The sequence below is a fragment of the Magnolia sinica genome, chromosome 13 (genome assembly GCF_029962835.1).
Source record: "Magnolia sinica isolate HGM2019 chromosome 13, MsV1, whole genome shotgun sequence".
Lineage (NCBI taxonomy): Eukaryota > Viridiplantae > Streptophyta > Magnoliopsida > Magnoliales > Magnoliaceae > Magnolia > Magnolia sinica.
The window spans coordinates 37784372-37806766 of NC_080585.1; the positions used below are offsets into that span (position 1 = coordinate 37784372).

At 42.1% G+C, this 22395-nt stretch overlaps 1 protein-coding gene across 1 annotated transcript; it reads left to right on the forward strand.

Moving 5' to 3' along the window:
• The first annotated feature begins 5940 nt into the window (after positions 1-5940).
• LOC131223608 (UDP-glycosyltransferase 82A1) lies at positions 5941-10802 on the forward strand. Its single transcript, XM_058219050.1, has 2 exons — positions 5941-6448; positions 9580-10802. The coding sequence occupies exons 1-2, from the start codon at positions 5971-5973 to the stop codon at positions 10500-10502; spliced, it is 1401 nt and encodes a 466-aa protein (XP_058075033.1). The 5' UTR covers positions 5941-5970; the 3' UTR covers positions 10503-10802.
• Positions 10803-22395: the final 11593 nt, after the last annotated feature.

Here is a 22395-nt window from a genome sequence, read left to right on the forward strand (position 1 = left end):
CCCTACTACAGTGGGAAATTCACTCCATCCATCAGTTCTGCTTGCTCATTATAAAATATGTGACAAAAAAATGAGGCAGATTCAAAACTCTAGGAAGCCAATGGAGAGGGAAACTAAGGAACGAAATGGTTGCAGTTAAAATCTTCCTAAGATCTACATAATTTTTATACACCATCCAAACCATTTATAAAGTCACTCCCACTAGATGAATTGAAAAAATAAAAATATAAAAACCTTACCCTGAAACAAAAATTATGGCCTTACGAATATTTCAACTATGGTTTTTTTTTTTCAATTAACACACGTACAAACCACCACAGACTCACACCATAGTGGGATTTTACCACCTATGGGTACTTGAACCCTTGACTAGGTGTTGAAACTCCTATGGTGTTTCAATACTCATTGTTTACTCTAGTATGACTTAGTTTTGGATCGGCTTTTTTTCTCTTTTTTGTCACGTCCTAAATGAGCTCATAGGATAAATAGGCAAAGTAAATTTCTCACAAACATCATAGTGGGCCCACCTAGGCCGGTGTCCATAGAACACGTTAACATCTTTCCAACCAACATACAACTTAGCTAGGAAATCCATACCTAACAAAGGTAGACCACACCATAATGATTTCATACCACAAAAATCATCATGGTCCGCTCATCCAATGGTCAAAACATTTTAATCAACGAAGAGCCGACAGTCCAAATCAACATACATTTGTGGTCCATCCATAAGTTGATCTCAGTTCTCATTAATCTAATAAGCGCCGTCCAAACAAAGGCATTATTAGGGGTGTCAATAGGCCGGGCTCGGGCCTGAAAAGTAATAATTTTGATTAGTTTGGCCCGACAGACCGGCCCGAAACAGTTCAAAATCCGGGCCGATAGCTACCCAGGCCCGGCCCTTTGGCAGACCTAGCAATGATAGTTTAATGGTGGAGGCGCATGGGCCGGTGTAAGGCCCACCATCACAAAAAAGCACGTGTTCTACAGAAAAAGTCCACGCGTTGCATTCAAAAGGTTCACCCTCCTTTCCGTTTTCTTAAATAATCGTGTGGTTGGGATCTTGCCTAACACAAGCTTTTGTGCTAATTACACACGCTCGTGGGATCCCTGCGCATCCACTCGCAGGCCCACGTGGGACATCTACCTCAAAAATCATGAAGTTAGGTGGGCCGCTGTACGAAATAATGTGATGTTTAAAACAATTTTTATAGCCATCCATTTGTTGGTTTGTCATCATTATTATTTTAATGTTGTGGAGGTGTGAAATAAGCTGATTTCTAGGACATAAGGATCTAAATAGTGGAGCCCATCTGATGAAAGGCTCAGATCTTGCACACATGTGTTCGCACGTGTGCTGATGGGTGGGGCTCAAACACACGTGTTGAACTACCAAACCACATTGCACACATGTGTTCGCACGTGTGCTGATGGGTGGGGCTCAAACACACGTGTTGAACAACCAAACCACATGAAAGTGACGACGTTTACTAGCCGACGAGAATATCATGAGCCACTTCCAAGTTGACACGTGTAGAAATTGAAGGTGGGCCAGTGCTCAAAAGTTGTACTGGTTGGATCCTAACTGTCTGCATGAAGGAGACCTGTGAATGGACGGCGGGACAAAGTGAAACTCTACGTGCAGGATTCCGTCCACGTGGTATTGTCGTTTGGTAATCTGAACCGTCGATCTGATTGGCAGAAACAGTAAATGGGAAGCGGATTGGCTGGTGTACCACACACCAGCGTTATGGCTGGTGTGGGTACGTGTCATGCGAAGACCAGCGTTGCAGCTCCCCGAGCTCCGAGTTGTACGAACGGTTCAAAGTAGACCAAAGTTACATGGCCCCAAAATGATGTATTTATTATATCCACACCATTCATCCATTTTTTGAGATCATTTTAGAGCATTATACCAAAAATGATTCATATACAAAGCTTAACTGGACCACACCAGAAAGAGCAGTGGGACAACAATTCTCACCGTTAAAACATTCGTAGGGCCCACCATAGCGTTTATTTTCCATCCAATCTGATCATAAGGTCACAAATACCTGGATGAAGAGGAAAAATAAAGATCGTGTCGATCTAAAACTTCTGTGACACCCAAAAGGGTTTCAATGGTAGACGTTCAATGCTCCACAGATTTTTTTGCAGTGTGGTCCACTTGATCTTTGGATCTTTTTTATTTTTCGGTTCAAACCTTAGGACGATATCGCCAAATGAAAGGACGGTTGGGATATAACACATACCTCATGATGGGACCCACAGAACTTGGTGAAGTCAACACACCAGCCATATGGGTGGTGTGCGGTACACCCGCCCATCCGCTTCCCAGTAAATGGGGGTGCCTTGCATCTTCCGATATGCAAGATCTTAGCCCTTTAGTCAATGGCCTAAGATTGATTTTAAAATCCTAGCTTCCGGTTTGTGGACAATTGTATCCTGAACAAGGACCGTTAGATATTTTTCATTTCAACGGTCCATAAATGGCCACCGATCCAATATTTATATAATCAATAAGCGTAGTTCTTGTTAGGCCAGTTCAATTTGAATTAATAGTGCCTGCGTATCATTCATTACACTCCTCCAGAGCATCAAAGTTTTCCTTTACTCCAGGAATATAAATTCATTAGAATTATTGACTACAACGGAGTATGACCATCCGTACTGCCATACCACACGCACCGTACATCTACAGTAATCCAACCGTCCAAAAATCCTATTGGTTCGATCAATCCTAACTTCCGCCGTATATGACATTAACTTCCAAAATCCAACGCATCTGATATGTTTATCTTATTCTCCAAACAGCGACAAGAAAATCAACCGTTATGAAAACAAATAAAGTGGGGTCCACAACATGGGCGTTTGGTTTGATATAGGCCACATATGCAGTGCCCATGTTCGTGGTCATCAGCCACGGTAAGCAAGAACGGTGATAGGGCCGAATCACCGGTGTTGCTCAAAGGTTGCAACACCCGAGCTCTGTGGGGCCCACTGGGTTGTGTGGGTGACATCCACTCCGTCCATCGGGTGATCACCTCATCGTGAGGCTAGAGGACTAAATTTCAGCACCATCTGCAACTCAGATGGGCCACAACACAGGGAAAAACGAAGAGGAGATGCCAACCACAGGTTGTGCATGTGGCCCACAACGATGTCTATATCCCATTCAACCCTTTCATCAGGCGCGCTTCATCAGGATGAAGGAACACTCCAAAAAAAAAAAAAAATAGCCCCTACGTGATTTAACGTTTCCTATTGTCGCCCACACGAGTTTTTGATCGGGACAGTGTTTTGGATGTATGGTGAATATGACGCTGCGCACCAGATGAACGGATTGGATTTTACGTGTACAGAGAACCCCGGGGATCTCTGGTTTTTTACCCGCTGCGTACAAGTAGGTGGTGCATAGCGTTCCGGTCCGGACGCGGATGATCCCTTCTGTTTTTTTTTTTTTTAACACGCGCACACACACCCCCACACACTCACGCAAACTATGGGCGGTGGGATTAGAAGGGGAACGGATTGGCTACTCCCCCTGACACCAGCCCCGTGGGTGGTGGTCGGTGTTCTGTGGGCCCCACCATGATGTATGTGTTTCATCCTTTCCGTTTATCCATTTCTACATATCATTTTATGGCTTGATCCCAAAAATGAGAGGTATATAAATCTCATGTGGACCACACCACATGAAAACAATAGTGATAGGACATCCATCATTAAAATCCTCCTGAGGCTCACTGTACTTTTTATTTGACATCCAATAGGTTGATTAGGTCATACAGCCCCAGATGAAGGAAAAAAACAAAAACCAGCTTGATTCCAAACTTTTATGGCCCAAAATGTTTTTTAATGGTTGACGCTCGTTCAACACTGTTTCTTGCAATGTGGTCCACTTAAGATGCCCATGGAGCACCGACCACCAACCATTGGCTGGTGTCATCAGGGGGGAGTAGCCAGATTAGAAGGGATTGGGTGGGATGGGATTTAAAAACATAATTATTACCCATGATAGGGGATGGTCCCCTGCTGCCACGGGATAAAATTAATGCCATGCTTTGTCGATAATACGGTGGCACATTGAATGGATATACCCACCATCATTTGAAATTACTAAGAAGAATACATGTGTCATATTTAAACCATTCATTTGTTTTGTAACTTAATTTTATGGCATTGGTGTAAAAATGAAGTAGATCCAAAACGTATGTAGCCTCAAAGAAGTTTTCAATGGTAAGTATTCAATCCTGTTACTTTCTAGGGTGGGGTCCACTTGAGCTTTAAATTTACCTGATTTTTTGGCCCATGCTCTACAATAATCTCGATAAATGAGTGGACGGTGTGGATATAGCCCACGCATCATGTTGAGACCTACGCAACCTCCCAAACATTGAGTGAAATTGGCACAGGACCCGATGCAATTCCATTTAATGAAATTTCAAGCATTTTCGAGTGGAATTGGCAGGCAGGGATTGTTCCCTGTTGCCATGGTATAAGTAAGTTTAATGCCATGCTTTATTGGTAATACGGTGGTACATTATACCCATCATCATTTCAAATTACTAAGAACAACACACGTATGTTATATTTAAACCGTTCATTTGCTTTATAATCTCATTTTGTGGCATGGGCTTAAAAATGAGGTAGATCCAAAACTTATGTAGCTCCAAAGAAGTTTTCAACGGTAAGTATTCAATCCTCGTTGCTTTCTATGGTGGGGTCCACTTGAGCTTTAGATTTACCTAATTTTTTGGCCCATGCTCTAAAATAATTTCAAAACTTTGGGGGGATAGTATGGATATAGCTCACACATCGTGGTGAGACCTACACAACTTGCTAACAATGAGTAAAATTAACACGGGCCAATGCAGTTTCATCTAATCTAACTCCAAGCTTTTCCATTCTTCCCAAGCATGAGTGAAATTGGCACAGGACTAGATGAATCGAGTCCCACCCAATCGTTTCTAATCCCACCCCAAACACGCCCTGAGAGTCTACCACGCGGATGATCCCTTCACCAGCAAGCTAGCTGGTGGAAAAGCTCAGTGGTCCCACTATGATGTGTGTGTTTTATCCACGCGCCGTCCATTCATTTTTCCATCTCATTTTAGTGCATGGACCGATAAATGAGGCAGATCCAACGCTCAAGTGAACAGGTTGGATGGCAAAAAAACATTGCATTGGCCCCTAGAAAGTTCTCAACGGTAATCGTTCAACGCCTGCTTTTTCCTGTGGTGTGGTCTACTTGATCTTTGCGTCTGCATCATTTGGGCTCGTGCGTCAAAATAAGATGGAAAAATGGATGGACGGTGCGGATAAAACAAATACATCATGGTGGGGCCCACAGATCTTTTCCACCGGCTGCCTGGTTGGTGCAGGGGTCACCAAACAATCCACGTCCGGTCTGGTCCATCAAAAGCGGTAGGTCACGTTGCTTTTAAACGGTCAAATCGGGTGAAGCTACGCACACTCAAGAGCACGTGAAAATTGCTTCTCTTTCCCTCTCTCCTGCATTAATATCTATATATATAATGTAAATGCTCACCTGCGCAATTTTTACGTGAGCACCCGTGTGCATCTTTTCACACATATCATAAGCATAGAATCTGGACAGTCCACGTGATGAAAAACCCCTGGAAACCTCACTAACCCAGTTTTTAGCCTGATCTAAAATTCTAGGACCCACAGAAAAAAAAAACTGCAAATCAAGGGATGAAAATTTTTCATTTTTCCATGGCCCACTAGAGTTATTTATCGAGTAGAAAGTTTACATGATAAGATTTCAAAGGGTGTTGCATCATATGGACCGTTCAGATTCTGTGACCATGATAAGTGTACAAAGATACACAAGGGCGTTCATCATAAGAAGGTGCGCATGTGATCATTCCTCAATATCTATATACATCGCACGATGCTTGGTTGCAATCGATCTAGGAAGAGATAGGTCTACAGTGGCCATGACCCATGAAGTCCAAAGACAAGCCACAGATCGTTTTGATCCCTTATCCGGCACAGGGCCACATAACACCCATTATCCAGTTAGCTGCTTCTTTTCATATCCACGGTTTTCAACCGTTGATCATCATCCCAGATTTCATCCATGATCGTATCGTTGCCTCGAGAACGAACAGCGACGATGGGCTAGTTTTTCTTCCCATCCCCGACGGGTTGGCAGAGGGCGAGCCACGCAACTTCTTCACCATCAGTTTCGCCATGGAGAACAACATGCCGTGCCATCTCGACCGTGTACTTGCCATGTTGCACGAAGAAGGAGGGGGACGTGTCGCTTGCGTGGTCGTTGATTTGTTAGCCTCGTGGGCCATCGACGTTGCAAGCCGCCATGGAATTCCAGTGGCTGGATTTTGGCCAGCCATGCTTGCTACTTACAACCTCATCGCAGCCATTCCCGACATGATCCGGACCGGTCTCCTCTCCGAAAATGGTAATTCTTTCTTGGATGACTGCCATGATGATCTCATAAACCTATTTCCTACCAACCTGTCACATTAGTAGAACATCCGATCCGTGCAAAAGGTGGGCCACACCATGATGATAACATGGAAGAAAATCCAGCTCAATCAAGTTATTGGGTGGACCACATCAGTACACAGAGTCATACCATCAGCTGTGTACATTTTTTTCCTGCTTGATGAATGGATATGATCTCATGGAGTGTCCCTCCTTTTGCTTCGATCCATATTCCACCCATGTGACACGTGGGGGGCATAGAAATGCTGTATTACAAGTTCACATACAACCACTGTAAGTGATCATTTCTATCTTAAGCTAATCACGTTTGGATCTGCCTCGAGATGAGATTGGATGTTTCAGCCATTCACGTAACTAATTTACTAGTAGAAGGTCTCCAGTCCAACCGATTGGACAGTGAGTTATGGTCCACCAAGCCAATAACTTCTAACCTTTCATATTTGTTCATATCGAACCGTCCAATACGCTGGCACGAGGCTGACCTTGTAAGAAAATCAAGAATATCTACCCATTCAGTGGACCACACTTCTTTTTCTATTTATCATGGCTATAAATTGTTTTATTTGTTAGTGTGACCAACATAAGGCTTAGATAGGTATGATTTTTTGTAATAGATAGTAGGTATGTATTGCCAACCTATTGAAAGGATTGGATGTGACATGATCTTAATAGGTTAGATGTTATCCGCTGGTTGGACAGTATTATGTGGTCCAACCGGTTGCACAAGAGACCATTTCATTAAACAGTAATTAATAACGATGACGCCAACGATAATGATATTACATAATAAAAAATAATTAATTAATTATATTTTATACACATAAACAAATATTAAGCAACTTCTCATTTGTGGAAGCGGATTGTGTACTGAGTAACTCAGTACCATTAGCGTACTGAGTAAACTCTGTGGGGTCTACCGTTATTTATTTATTTTATCCACTCCATTCATGCATGTTAACATATAGTTTTAGGGTTTTATCCTAAAATGGAAGCATATCCAAAGGCCAAGTAGACCACACCAAAGGAAACAGTGTGATTGAACCTCTATCATTGAAAATTTCTTTTTGGATACAAAAGTTTTGGATCAAGATGATGTTTGTGATTTCTCTTCATCCATGTCTTTTTGGTCTTATGAGCAGGTTGGATGACAAATAAACATTACTGTGGGCCCTAGGAAGGTTTCAACGGTGGAAATCATTATTCTACACTGTTTACTATGGAATGGTCCACTTGAGCTTTGGATTTACTTGGATTTTGGGATCAACCACTAATATTAGCAGGAAAAATAGATAGCCGTTGTGGATAAACCACATACACTCCAAGTGGGCCCAACTGAGTTTACTCAGTTAGATAAAAGCCGACTGAGTAACTCAGTACGCAATCCGATTTCCTCATTTGTCTTTTCTAGAATGCGTTGGCCATAATCAGTGCTCCGGAACTCACACCATGCACGCGCCACGTGAATACTTAGTGGAACCAATTGGGGGGGCCCACTATTGATACGTCGAGAACCCATGGTAGAACAGTTATGGCGTTGGTGAATCCATACCGTCCATCTATTCGTGACTACTGTTAAACTAACGCACGTAAGGAAAACCAGTTGGTATGTAAAGCCGGAAGTGTCTAAGCATGATAATTCAATGGTGGAGAACATTGGATGAATGATAGACTTAAGGCTTTTTTTTAGATAAAACGTGTCCCACAACAATGATGTATGTGTTTTATTCCCCACAATGATGTATGTGTTTTATTTATTTTGGATCATTATTTTAGAGTATGAGCTCAAAAATAAGGCAAATGCAAAACTCATGTGATTGAATGCCCACTGTTAAAATCTTCCTCGGCCTTATTTGAAATGTTTATTTGCCATCTAACCATGATTAGATTACAATGACTTTGAACGAAGGAAAAACATAATTATCATCTTGACCCAAAACTTTTGTGATCCTGAGAAGTTTTAAAGGGTAGGTGTATTTAATCACCTTATTTCCCATGGTGTGGTCCACCTGAGATTTCACCTGCTTCATATTTTGGGCTACGCTGCAATTGAATGAACAATGTAGATAAAACACACATCATGATGGGAGCCCAATGTTCAACCTCTCGCAGTTTTGAACTGTTTAACCCTCACAATTAGTTCTTGGAGGGTTCTCAACAAACTTATTTTCAAAACTTCACTTATTTTCAGCACATATAAATTATTTTGCAAATCCAAAATATTATATGGTTAAATTATTTTTCATTGAAAATAGGGAGTTTTTAAATGCTAAAAGTGGTGGTGCATTATTTAATTTAATTTAATTTTTTTTAAAAAACTTTTGTTTAAAATATTCTTAAAATTATTTTCAATATTATAATTCAGCATTTTAAAATTTCATAGCTTATTCTTTTGGTTGATCAAGCGAGTTATCAATGAGGTTGGTTTTGTCATTTTAAAATGCTTATAACGCCTACTTTCTCTCTACTTTCTCTCTCCAAACGCATGTGCCGTCAGCCTAAGTTTAGTTAATTAAGCATTGTTGATTGATTTTGAAAATGATGATTTGAAGTGGGTTTGGAACAGACAAAACCATCATTTTCTCTATTGAAATCGAAGACCTTTCATTTTTTGTTAGCTTGTTAGTACACCCACAGAACGTGGTGACGTCACTTCAGTAGCCAGACTGGCTACTGTCAAGTTCAGTAGCTAATCCGCGTCCGTTCAATAGTTCCCCACAGGTGCTGACGTGGCAAAGGGCTGCATGTGATCCAGAACATTCGGCATGTGGGGCCCGCAGGTAATGTGCCATGAGCTGAAAATTATCCACCGTTAATTTTTCAGGCTTTCAGTTCATACGACCGACGCTGATGTTCCACTGATCCAAACCGTCCATATGATAACCAATAGTGTGGATATCCCATGAACACAACATCAAAGAAAAATAAACTCACAAAACTGAAATTTGGTACTGTATGGCCCATCCACAATGGATCCTTTCATATCAACGGCTGAGATGATAGAATCACTAGGACCCCATGATGGACGTTGGAAAATCATTTGTTGGTGGATCCCACGCGTGATGATGGTTTGGGTTATTTTGGCAGGATCTCCTCTCCTTAAAGGTGTGGTCCGGTTTTTGCCGGGTCAACCCATGCTCAGCACCGAAGATCTACCCTGGTTAGTTGGCAATCCAGCCCAAAAGAGATCAAGGTTCCAGTTCTGGCTGCAGACCCTCCAACGGTCCAGATCTCTTCCATGGCTCCTCGTCAATTCCTTCCCTGACGAAGATTGTAATCAACAACAACATCTCCCATCAAGATCAGTGCATCGCCACCGTCCATCTATACTCCAAGTGGGCCCACTCACAAGGCACACCAGGAGCAACCCCAGCTTATGGGAGGAAGACATGAGCTGCTTAGATTGGCTCAGGAAACAGAAGCCTCGGTCAGTGGTCTACGTGTCATTTGGAAGCTGGGTGGGCCCGATTGGGGAGGCCAAGATTGCTGAGCTGGCTCTCGGGCTCGAGGCCACACAGAGGCCGTTCATCTGGGTGTTGGGGCCCGAATGGCGGGCCGGGCTCCCGAGCGGGTACTTGGATCGGGTGGCCATGCATGGTAAGGTGATTACATGGGCCCCACAGAAGGAGGTCCTGCGGCACGAGACCGTCGGATGCTACCTCACGCATTGCGGGTGGAATTCAACGGTGGAGGCCGTCGAGGGAGGGAAGCCGTTGCTGTGCTATCCTGTGTCCGGCGATCAGTTTGTGAACTCAACGTACATCGTAGACGTGTGGGGCATTGGGGTGAAAGTGGGTGGGCCAGGGCGACGGGCGGTCGAGGAAGGCATTAAGAAGGTGATGGAGGATGATGGAGAGATGATGAGGAGGGTGATGGAATTGAAGGACAGGATCATGGGAGAGGAGGGTGATTCAAGAGCTGTGGCCACTCTCACTGCTTTCTTGGATGGCCTAAAAACAATCTCTTTGGATGCTGGGGATTGCATCTCTTCGTGTGTTAGCTCTTTGTAGTGTGAGTGTGGGTAGGTGAGGAACTGAATTGTGGCACACGTGTACAAGATCTGACCGTTAGTCATGTGGGTCCCACCGCGGGTATGCAGTGATTCCAAGTTCAGGCTGGCCCACTTGTTGGTTGGACCAGATGAGCGCTCGAACGTAAGTCAGGGTGGCCCACCTAATGGGTGGACCCACTTGATTTTGGGCCAGGGTATGTTGACTGAAGGTCCACGTGTGTGATGGACTTTCCGTGGCAAATGTGTATGATGTAACCGTTAAATGAATGGACTTTTTTCGCAATGAATGCTAGCCGTTGCTGTTTTCTCTCTAGTGTTTATTTGTACACCATCAGTAATAGGAAATTCCAAATAAGGTGTTTTTTCTGTCCATGCATGGCCCATTCACTAATGGACCTACGAAATTAACGGCTCCAACTGAGTCAATGAATGTCACATGTGCGACAATGGCACTGAGGTACATGATACCCTGTGGTGTGGGGAAAATCGAGCTGCTCACTCACACGGGAAGAGCCACACTTATTTATAAGTGATGCGTTTGAGCTGAGGTACAGTGAGCTGGGGTGACAGAAGTCTAGTAAGAAGGGCCATTGATACGGGACAAATAGTTACTCCGACTCAGTGATTGGCTGAGTTGTCCAAGGAAAGAGTTCAGTGAGAGATAACTCGCCTCACCGGGAATGTCTACAATGCGGGTAAGAGACCCGAGAGGAAGAAACTCGAGCCCCCGAGCTCCCTGGCACCCTGAGCTATAGGTTGACCACCGCCAAAGGTGGTACGAAGAAGTCGGAGGGGATCTCTCCCTGGACCCGAAAGAGGAGGATCGGTCTGATCTCGGATGAAGATTACTCCAACAGATGCGGGATCGGCAACATCTTCATAGACAATTTCCCATCAAAACAGGAACTCTCTAGCATATCACATTAATACACAGCAATTTCAGAACAGCCTCTCTCTCTCTCTCTCTCTCTCTCTCTCTCTCTCTCTCTCTCTCTCTCTCTATATATATATATATATATATAGGGAAAAGGTACTATACGCTCCACCATATTATACCTTTTATAAGGTCCGGGGAATTTACGTGCGAGCCTTTTGTTGTTGGAAGTTCATGTGCTAGGATTCTGTGTAGGGCCCACTATGATGTTTGTGATAAATCCAACCCGTCCATCCATTTTTCAAAATCATTATAGGGCATGCGACCAAAAATGAGGAGGATCCAAAAATTAAATGGGCCACATGAGAGGAAACAGTGGAGATTTAGTGACCACCATTGAAACATTCATATGGCTACAAAAGTTTTGTATCGGTTTATATTCATAGTGTTTTCATTTCATCTTAGTGAAAATGACCTTATAAACAGTTTGGATGGAATATAAACACCAAGGTGCAGCCTAGGAAGGTTTCAACTGTAAGCATTCCTTTCTGCAGTGTTTCATCTTATATGCCCACTTGAATTTTGAATCCTCCTCTTTTTTGGTATAATATCCTAAAATAATATTTAAAAACAAATGGACGAAATAGATTTCACACAAAGATCACAGTGGGCCCCACACAAAATTCTTCTACTGATCTTTATAGGAAAGGCTTTAGCAGGAAATCCGCGTCCTTAGATTTTGAGTTTGGGAAATGGACTAGCTACTCTCCCGCCACCGGCCAATGGCAGGTGGTCAGTGTTATGTGGGCCCCACCATGATGTATGTGTTTCATCTATGTCGTCCATCCGTTTTTCCATCTAATTTAAGGGGTTGAGCCTAAAATTGAAGCATATCCAAAGATCAAGTCCATCATGCCCGGGAAAAAGTGGGAATATTGATTTACACCGTTGAAACCTTGTTAGGCCCCATAGTGATGTTTATTTATCATCCAACCTATTCATAAGATCATACATACATCGATGAATGGAAAACAAAAATATAAGCTTGATCCAAAATTTATGTGGCCCCCAAGAAATTTTCAACAATAGAAGTTCAATTCAACTGTTTCATGTGGTGTGGTCCATTTGAACATTGTATATACTTCATTTTTGGGATCAAGCCATAAAATTATCCAGGAAAATGGATGGACGAAGAAGATAAAGTACATAAATCATGGTGGACCTCACACAGTTTACTCAGTAAGCTGAGCAATCCCCTTTTGTCTAGGAGGGAAGCGGATTGGCTGGTGTACTACACACCAGCTATATAGCTGGTGTAGATACGTGTCACACGAAGACAAGTGTCGACGCTCCTCGAGCTCCAAGTTGCACGAACGGTTCAAAGGAGATCAAAGTTACATGGCCCCACAATGATTTATTTATTATATCCATACCCTTCATCCATTTTTCGAAATCAATTTAGACCATTAAACAAAAAATGAATCATATCCAAAGCTCAAATGGACCCTACCATAGAAAAAAGTGTGGAGAGTGATGCTCACGGTTAAAATCATCCTAAGGCCCATTGTACTGTTTATTTGACATCTAATCTGTTGATTAGGTCATACGGACCCATATGAAGGGGAAAAAAAAGATCAACTTGATCCAAAACTTTTATGGCCCCCAAAAAAATTTAATGGTTGACGCCCATTCAACACAGTTTCCTGTAATGTGGTCCATTTGAGATTGGGATATACCCCATTTTTCATTTCATTACCATAAAATGATCTAGAAAAACATATAGACAACATAGATGAAACATATACAGCATGGTGGGGCCCACAAAACACCAACCACTTGCCATTGGCCGGTTGCGGGGGAGTAGCTAGTCCGTTTCTGAGACCCAGGGACGCGGATTTCCTATTAAAGCCTTTCCCATGAAGATTCGGGAAAGGATTCTGTATGGGGTCCACTGTGATCTTTATGTGAAATCCAACCCATCCATTCATTTTTAGATATCATTTTAGGATATTATACCAAAAGTGAGGAGGATCCAAAATTCAAGTGGGCCATATGAGATGAAACACTGCAGAAAGGAATGTTTACCATTGAAACCTTCCTAGGCTCCACCTTGGTGTTTATATTCCATCCAAACCGTTTATAAGGTCATTTTCATTGATATGAAATGAAAACACCATGAACATAAACCAATGCAAAACTTTTGTAGTCATATGAATGTTTCAACGGTGGTCACTAAATCCCCACTGTTTCCTCTCATGTGGCCCATTTAATATTTGGATCCTCCTCATTTTTTATCGCATGCCCTAAAATGATTTTGAAAAATGGATGGACAGGTTGGATCTATCACAAACATCATAGTAGGCCCTACACAAAATCCTAGCACATGATCTTCCAACAATGAAAGGCTCGCACATAAATTCCTTGCGGCCCTATAAAATTTCCTAGTTTGTTTAAAATTTTCACCATCCGACGAATAACGTGCCACCAACACTCGACCTTATAGAAGGTATAATACGATCGAGTATATAGTACCTTTTCCTTATATATATATATATATATTATATTATATTATATTATATTATAATATATGACCATCTTAAACCAGAAGGGGGAGTACAAGGTGAGATCTAAACCCTAATCTACACTATCAAGATTATCACCTACAAGCCTAACTTAGGCATCTTAGGGTCCATAGCCGGTCACCGGCACCCTTCACTGCTCATATCTTCCATAGCCTTTGTAAGTTCATTGGAGGGCACAATTCTACATTAATCGTATCTGTTGGCCACAATTTGATAATTGTGGGAACTCAACAAAGCCGTGTTGTTACCATCTCAGCTTAAACAATTCCTAATCTTTCCCTCAATGGCAAAGAGAAAAAGGAAGGCATCGACCGCAGTTGAATCCTCCCATTGGGCCTTGTCCAGTGAGGATTAGGTTTCATGGTCACCGCCCCAGTCTCAGCCTCCCTCATAGGTGGTGGTGCAGAAATCTCAAAATCGGGGAAGCTGATTCATTTTCCTCTAGAACTAGGTTAGAACCCTGGCCGGTAATGTAAATCGCATCATAAGGTTGCTGGAGAGACAACAGGCGTTCTTGACCAACTAATGTGAAGTGGCAGAGGTAGTGACTTAGCAATCCTGCTCGGTGCATTTGTGTCCCGAGAAGCATCAGGGGCAAGTTCGAGCTAGGGAAGCCTCGTCGCGCCAATGCAGACATAGGCAACCACATAACTCACTGAATCTGACTTGTGTCATACCCTACCCTCGATGAAAGGCGACAGGCTAAGGGGAAAGCCCCGAAATCCATGGCGGAGAGCGAGGTCCCTTGGGGGTGAAAATCAGAGAGATTCGAGACTAGCTTGGTAACATCCAGCAAGCTTATTGAGCATTACCCCTGTCGTGTCTCGATAACTGGTACCCAAGTACGGAGACTCCGATCTTGAGTTCTAGGGTGTTAACTTAACAAAAAATTTAAGTGGGCGAGTTCCTACGTGCCTGCACAATCTGATTAACATTCACCCATGATTAATAATTAGAGTAGCCTTAGATTAGCGGCATCAAAAGTCAAGCAAAGATAACAAATCCTAGAAATATAGGGCTAACAATCAAATGTATAATTCCACTAGTGGTGATGACCCAAAATGGGGATTATACAAGTTATAATGAACATACAACAAAATCAACATATAGAGCACACCCAATCGGGAAATCCAACATATACATGCACAAAATCAGAATAAATGTAAGGTTTTCTAATTTCAACTGACACTCTTAAGACTTCACAACGAAAGTGCAAGTCGGTCCAATCCTATCCACCAGAGATCTTGATAGCACTTACAACAACAACAACGTTCGGTTGATGTTTTAAAACACCGTCTCAGGTGTAAGTAGCTAACTCAATGGTTCCCTTAGTTCTAAATTACACATGTTATCGATTTAATCAGCACAGGTAATGATAAACAAGAATCAAACACTTCTTAAATACTCATGCTAAATGGATGAATGAGATTATGAAATGATGTATGTGCCTCACAATCCATCACTCCCCCATAAGCGACTTCAATGCCTGTTTTGCAAATGCAAACACTCCCTCATCATGCAATTCCAACACAAAATTGCAACATCCTATTTTAGTGCAATGCGATTGATGTGTACGATTAGTCAAGTGATTATTAATTCCAGATCATATAAAAGATTGACAAAGTTAGGATACCGACGTTATATCACGAATCCTTATCCGGATCACATGTCTTGTTGCAGCACGTAGCGGCTCCTCACTAGTGTCTCTTAATCCAAATATAAGTATCACCCGTTATATCTCACAAATCAACAATTTTGAAGGTATGAGGATTAACCCAGGATGGTTCATCACCCAAACATCAAGTATAATCACTCAATTCAGAGGTACAAACTTGTCACATAAAAATTGAATAAACACAAAGACAATAGCTAGTCACCAATTCCATTCACACTCGGGTCATTCGAACTATATTCTAGCATGAAACCATCAGCCGTGTATTTGGTAGGAGTTGTTCGAACAACAAACTTTCACCTTCATCAGTTTTTATTGGTCACTACGGGGAGGCTCATCAACCCAGCATATGTCAACAGCTTAGATATGATGTCGTATACCACCATGCCCATTTCATGAGTCTTTGTAGGATCGTAACGACTAACGGTTATTAATGGACTTATCCATGGGAACAAGGTATCCTAAATTCAATTTGGTCATGTGATATATTATAATATAGATGAACATTCGGATGTTAGAGTAATTTGATTGACCTATGAGAACCCCAGTGCAACCAACATGCGGTGCAAGTATCATATATAGTTTAGCTATTGTCGAGCATCCGTGTTCAACTCAGGTCGATCGAACAAGCCTAAGGTGGCCGACCTAGCTCGAGCCACCCCTTGATTTGGACAATTTACCAATTAACCCTACATTGTATGTAATTCTAAACATCACTAAGGGCTAACAATTCATAAGGCAATCATAACGATATTTCATATGAAGCCTAAATTTAATAACACAATCACTTATCCATTTCATCGAACATGTGAGTATCAATAATACAACACTATTACTTAGGTATTTCATTGAACATGCGAGCATCAATAAAACAACACAATCACTCAGGCATTTCATCGAATTTGTGAGCATTAATAAACAAGTAATAACACATGTTGCAATTAAAATAGAAATATAGACATGTTAGTATACACCAAGCCATATACAACAACAAATCATTAACTGAGACACTGAAGGGTCAATAAATGGCAATTTAGGAATAATAGCTCGTACCTTAATAAATAACTTTTAATTTTTGAGCTCCTAGGGTTAGGGTTTTGGGGAAAAATGATTCATACATCAAATTCAAGGGAATTTGGAGAAATTCATGTAATTCATCTTAGAAAAACTTACGTTGGTAAGTAGAGTTCATTTATTACCTCTCAATCACGAGTGGGGTGAATTCACCAGAAGGTTCAGTGAAGGAGATACCAATCTCTCCCTCACTTGCTCTTTCTCTTCTCATTTCTCTCATTCTCTCATTCTATCATTCTTTAGGGCAAAAATTGGATGGGAGTAAGGGTTGCCCCCAAATGCCTTATTTATAGAACAAAAAATTGTGCAAATGGCCTTAAGGGCTAGGTTTTCATTATATTAGCCCTATTTGAGGGTATTTCTAACCTTTAGGGTCCACTATGGGGTATAGGAGTCGATATATACCACAAGATAGTTGGTCCTAGTGATGATCTACATATGGATATGATTAGCCTACCATTTAGATGCGCTGATTGACGGGTTGATCAGAAGTCAATTTGACAGTCACCAATGGTCAATCGGGACTGTGAATATACAGATATGTGCATGATATTAACTTAGTTCATTGCCCTAAATTTGGTCACACTCTAACTGTCCGAAAGCCACAACTTTGGTAAAGACCGGATATAGACAATTAACTTAAGTTTTTGATTAATTTCAAGAATATTCACGCATCTCATATACTGACTTTGCAAGTCCAAGTTGAGCGACTCAAGACACGATCTTGGCTCGATGTCCCATGACAGACGTCAAGCCCACTAAAATGATCGTCTTTCTATAATATTGGGTTTAGTAGCCTACTAATGAGAGGTGTAGAGCTTATTAGGAAAATTGGAACATTTTTGCAATGAATTGGATAACGAGATTTCTTGTGCCCGATGATTAAGATTTGGATTAGCCAAGATCGTAGTGTGGTCTATTCGTAATTAGTGAAAATGACGATTCAATCCTAATCACACTAAACCGTTGGTTCTTAGGCTAAAGGAATAATTGAGTCAATTTGGTTTGTTAATTAAGATTTGACCCCTACTTGTCTCGATTTTTGGTAGGTTTTTATTTAGTTGCAGTTGTCTTGATTAGTCAGTGATAGGTCGACTACATTTGGGCATTAAATGAACAAATCACATGGCTAGACTCGAAGTTTAAGTGATCGTGTGGATTCGTTGGCTTCCTATGGTTGATTAATCAGATTTTTTACAGTTCTTTACTAGTACCACCGCGTATAGGCTCACCTCGAGCATTAAGGGTCAGTAAGTAACAACGTAAGCTAATTATAGCAAAAATTTTCAAAGGTTTTTGGAAATCCAAAATAGCAAAAATCTGGTACGTTATAGGCCTCGGTATCTATTAACGCCCTCCTTGAGCAAACTGAGCCACCATTCACCGACGACATTATGTAGGCTCAACTGCCACCCAGGTTTCGAATGCCCCACATACAATTGTACTCGAGTTTGAGCAACTTAGCTGAACACTTAGAGTCATTTAGAGCATGGATGGTGCTTCACAGTGCTTTCAGACCCTTTATGTACAAGGCATTCTCCGTGACTCTCATAAGGGCAACTCGGAAGTGGTATAGAAACATGAAGTTGAAGGCCATAAGCTCTTATGCCCAGCTCAGAAGGGCCTTTGCCATGCAATTCATCGTGGGCAAAGATATACGAAAGCGAACGACTCACCTCCTTATGGTAACTTAGAAGGACAATGAGTCGCCGAAAGATTACATCGTTCGGTTCAACGATGAGGCTGTACAGTTTGATGACTATTCCGACCAGGTAGCCCTCATGACTTTAATGGCCAGGCGTAGATGAGGGAGGTTCCTCTTCTCATTTGGAAAGATCCCCCAATGACCTTGACTGACCTAATGAGCTGGGCTAAAAAATACACTAACATCAAATAACTGTTTGACGCCCATAAGCACGCCAAGGGTGAAAGCATCTTGATGAAAGATAGGAAGAGAAATGAGGCTAAGGAGGGACAAAAGCCAGCCAAGAATAAGAAACGACAACCAGGGTGGCACTCCACGGGCTCTTTGAGTTTCAGAGAGCTGGTTTCACCGGTATAGTCCATTGAACACTACACCAGAGTACGTGCTCATGGAAGTCAGAGAGAAGAGAATCCTGAAGTGGCCAAGCAAGATAAGGGCCTATCTAAATAAAAGGGATATGTTGAAATACTGTCACTTTCATCGAGATCACGACCACAACACGACTGATTATTTTGATCTCAAAGAGGAGATCGAGTCTCTCATACAATGGGGCTACCTAAATAATTTCATCACCAAGCATAAGGAAGACCGACCATCTCTTCTGTAGGAACACCAAGAGGAGAAAAATGACAATGAGCCAATAGGGGAAGTCTGTACCATCTTCAGAGGAACCTTCGTTAAAGGTGACTCGAACTAAGCATGCCGAACTCATGATCAAAGTGCAAGGCTCACCCACAAGGTCCATCAACTCAACCTTGCTAGCTAACTTGGGAAGGAGCCCATGATAGAATTGTGCAGGATCGCCTTTATTGAGGAGGATGTAAGGGGGATCTAACACCCCTACGATGATGTACTAGTGGTCACCATGACTGTGGATAACCACAAAGTACATCATATGCTAGTTGACATAGGAAGCTTGACAGATATTTTGTTTGCAGTTGCCTTCGAAAAGATGGGGATAGGGAGGTTGAGATTACAACCCATGTGAACCCCTCTTCTCGGTTTCGCAGGAGAGAGTGTGACCTCAGAAAGGAGCATCCTGTTGTCAATGATGAAAGGAGAGGGCTCCAATTAGGTCACCACCATAGTATACTTTCTCATGGCGGACTGCCCTTCATTGTACAATGCAATCTTGGGTAGACCATCCCTAAATGCCATGCAGGCTATAGTCTTCATCTTTTACCTGTCCATGAAGTTCTCGATCGAGCATGAGATCGGTAGAGTTTGAGGCGACTAACATGAAGTTCGATAATGCTACTCGACAGCTCTTCGAGAAAGAGCACAAGAATAATGGGCAATGAAAATCACCTCCTTGAATCCCAAGGAGGAAGTTATAGAAAGAAGATCGCAGTGAAAGATATTATCCCCATATAACTCTCTGAGATAGACCCAATAAGAAAAATTCAGATTAGGTCATTGCTTGGCCCTTAGCTCCGACTTGAGATTACCGACCTCCTAACAGAACATACCAACATGTTCACGTGGTCCCATCAGGACATGCCTAGGATAGATCCACTGGCCATGGTCTACTGCTTTTGATGCAGAGAGGTATGCCGTAGTCAATGAAGAGGTCAGCAAGCCTTTTCAAGCTAGTTTTTTTGAAGAGGTCCACTACCACGATTGACTCGCCAATGTAGTGCTGGTGAAGAAGGCCAACGAAAAATCACGAGTCTATGTCGACTACTGTTTCAACTAGAAATGAAAAGTATTTGATTCGAGGGATTATCTTATTTAATAATGATAGAGAGCAAGAATAAAGGGAATAATCATCAAATTTATTCATTCTGAATTCATCACATCCTTTTTATCCCTTGATTCCAGGATAGAGTCTTTATGGCTAAAAGTATAAATGCTGAATTGATTCAAATAGAAATTTTGGCAGCATTTCGGCTTATATCATTTGTGTCTCCATAAGAGATGAGTTGTGTGGATCTTCTCCACGCACGCATTTTCCTTCATTAATACAATAAAAGAATACTAGGAATCCCTTAAAAATTTTGAGATGACGTGAGATATTCCAAAGAAATAACATAATGTTGCTTTATAAGTCATCCATGCAACTCCTTGGTGAGTTACGCGAGCCGAGGAGTTGCGTAGCTCAACCTTCTTTCCTCTCCCTCTTCTTTCTCCAATACCTGTCAGAAGTACTGGTCTTCTGAAAATATGATCCCTCCAATAAGGGGGTTAAGGGGGTATTTATAGGCTTCCGCATGTGTGAGCCCTTGCATCCCGTACCGTGGACCCCATTTCGCACCACTTTACCAGTTTCAATCCAATTGTCCTTTTGCAGAGTTGTACGGGTCAGTGCAACTATGATGACTTGCGCAGTTCGATGCAACTCCTGTTTCAGCGTAACTTGTGTTCCAGCGCAACTCGTGTTCCACACAACATGACTTTTCTTCTCTTTTATATTTTACTTCAGTCCTCAATCTTCCTTCTTTGATTCCTTTCCTTAACCAAATTTTATGCTCCAACAGATGCCCCCTTGATCCGAGATTTGACCGCTTATCAGGCCAACTTGAAGGATCAAAATTACTTGCCTGTGAGCTAAGTTACGTGGCTCCGCGCAACTCACAATTTGGTCCGGCGCTACTCTAATTGGATCCCATCGGCTATAAATACCGAACTTTCCCAATTTTTTTTTTTACTTCTAGAAATTTTCCTCTTGCCTGAACCCTTTACCATGCAACTCATTCTCGGTGCTACTCATCGTCCACGCTACTCAACCTGTTGCGCAACTTAGAGTCCGCGGAACTCAGTGTTCGCGCAACTCTTTTGCACTTAGTGCAAAATTCCCTGTTCTAAAACTCTACCCAATTTTTTAACTTTTCAGACTTAGCCAATTTTCTGATCCTCCTATAATGGCTCGTACAAAAAGAACCTATCGCCTTGTAGATCCTCCAATCGACCAACCCTCTTATGCTATCCTCCCATTCTCTGCAGCTCGCTCTCAAATTCCTGAATCGTTCTCTCCTATTCCCGCACCCTCTTTTATTCCTGGACCCGCCTTCTCTACCGCTGCACCTTTTTCAATTCCTGAACCTGCTTCTTCTCCTCTCATTCATGAAGAACAGCCAAAGAAAAGAATTAAAGTAACCAAGAAGCAACCTGCTTACATTAAAGAACCCATTCTACTGGTTCTTGACTTTTCTGACAGAATGAAGACACTGTCTTGGCTGATATGCCAAGCCATCATCACTGGAGATATAGCGAGACCTCTAAAACAAGGACCGGAGATTGACTGGGAAACATGGCTAAAATCAACAGCCAATTTTCATACTAATATTACCTGATCTCCCGTTAGAGAAGATACACAGCCACTATCCTTCTCCAGGAAGAAGCAAAAGAAATCGAAAGACCAATAGCTTTAGGAGAAAATCAAGAAGCACAAGAAAAAGAAACTTCCAAATACCTGAGATACCGTAAAAGTCCAAAATAGTAACATAAAATTCAACAATCCTTTTAGGAATGCACTGATAGTAATTCCTCTAAACATCCATCGCCATCTGTTTATCCTTTAAAGCGAGCCCACAAATCGGATGACTCAAAATAGAATGATGTATACTCCGAACTGGTCCATGAAAGAATCAAGTATGCTGGAGGGCATCTTGTCAGAGAGAGGATCAAAACAGCAAGTCGGTGACATCCATCCCATGCGATTCCTCATTCCTTGCTACAACCCCCATGAACTGTTTCCCATAGCCTTATACGAAATAGAATGCCAGTGCTTCAGAGATAGAAGATCCTTGTGGAGAAATGAAGAAATTCACACACGCGGTTTCTTGTCCTCACGCACCTACTATGTTGATTGGGCCAAAGAAATTCTCAATAAACACTATGCTGCACTGACGGAAGTTGGCCTTTATGGCGCCATCAAAGCCACTTACGAATACTTCCACAAGGACCACATGGTCTATAAGGGATTCCTTCGCTATTGGTGTCCTACCACCAATTCCTTCCACCTACCTCTGGGCGAGGTTAGCA

Coding starts and splice junctions, on each gene's coding strand:
- LOC131223608 (XM_058219050.1), top strand. CDS start 5,971: ATGAAGTCCAAAGACAAGCCACAGATCGTTTTGATCCCTTATCCGGCA. Junction 6,449..9,579: donor CGGTCTCCTCTCCGAAAATG/GTAATTCTTTCT, acceptor TTATTTTGGCAG/GATCTCCTCTCCTTAAAGGT.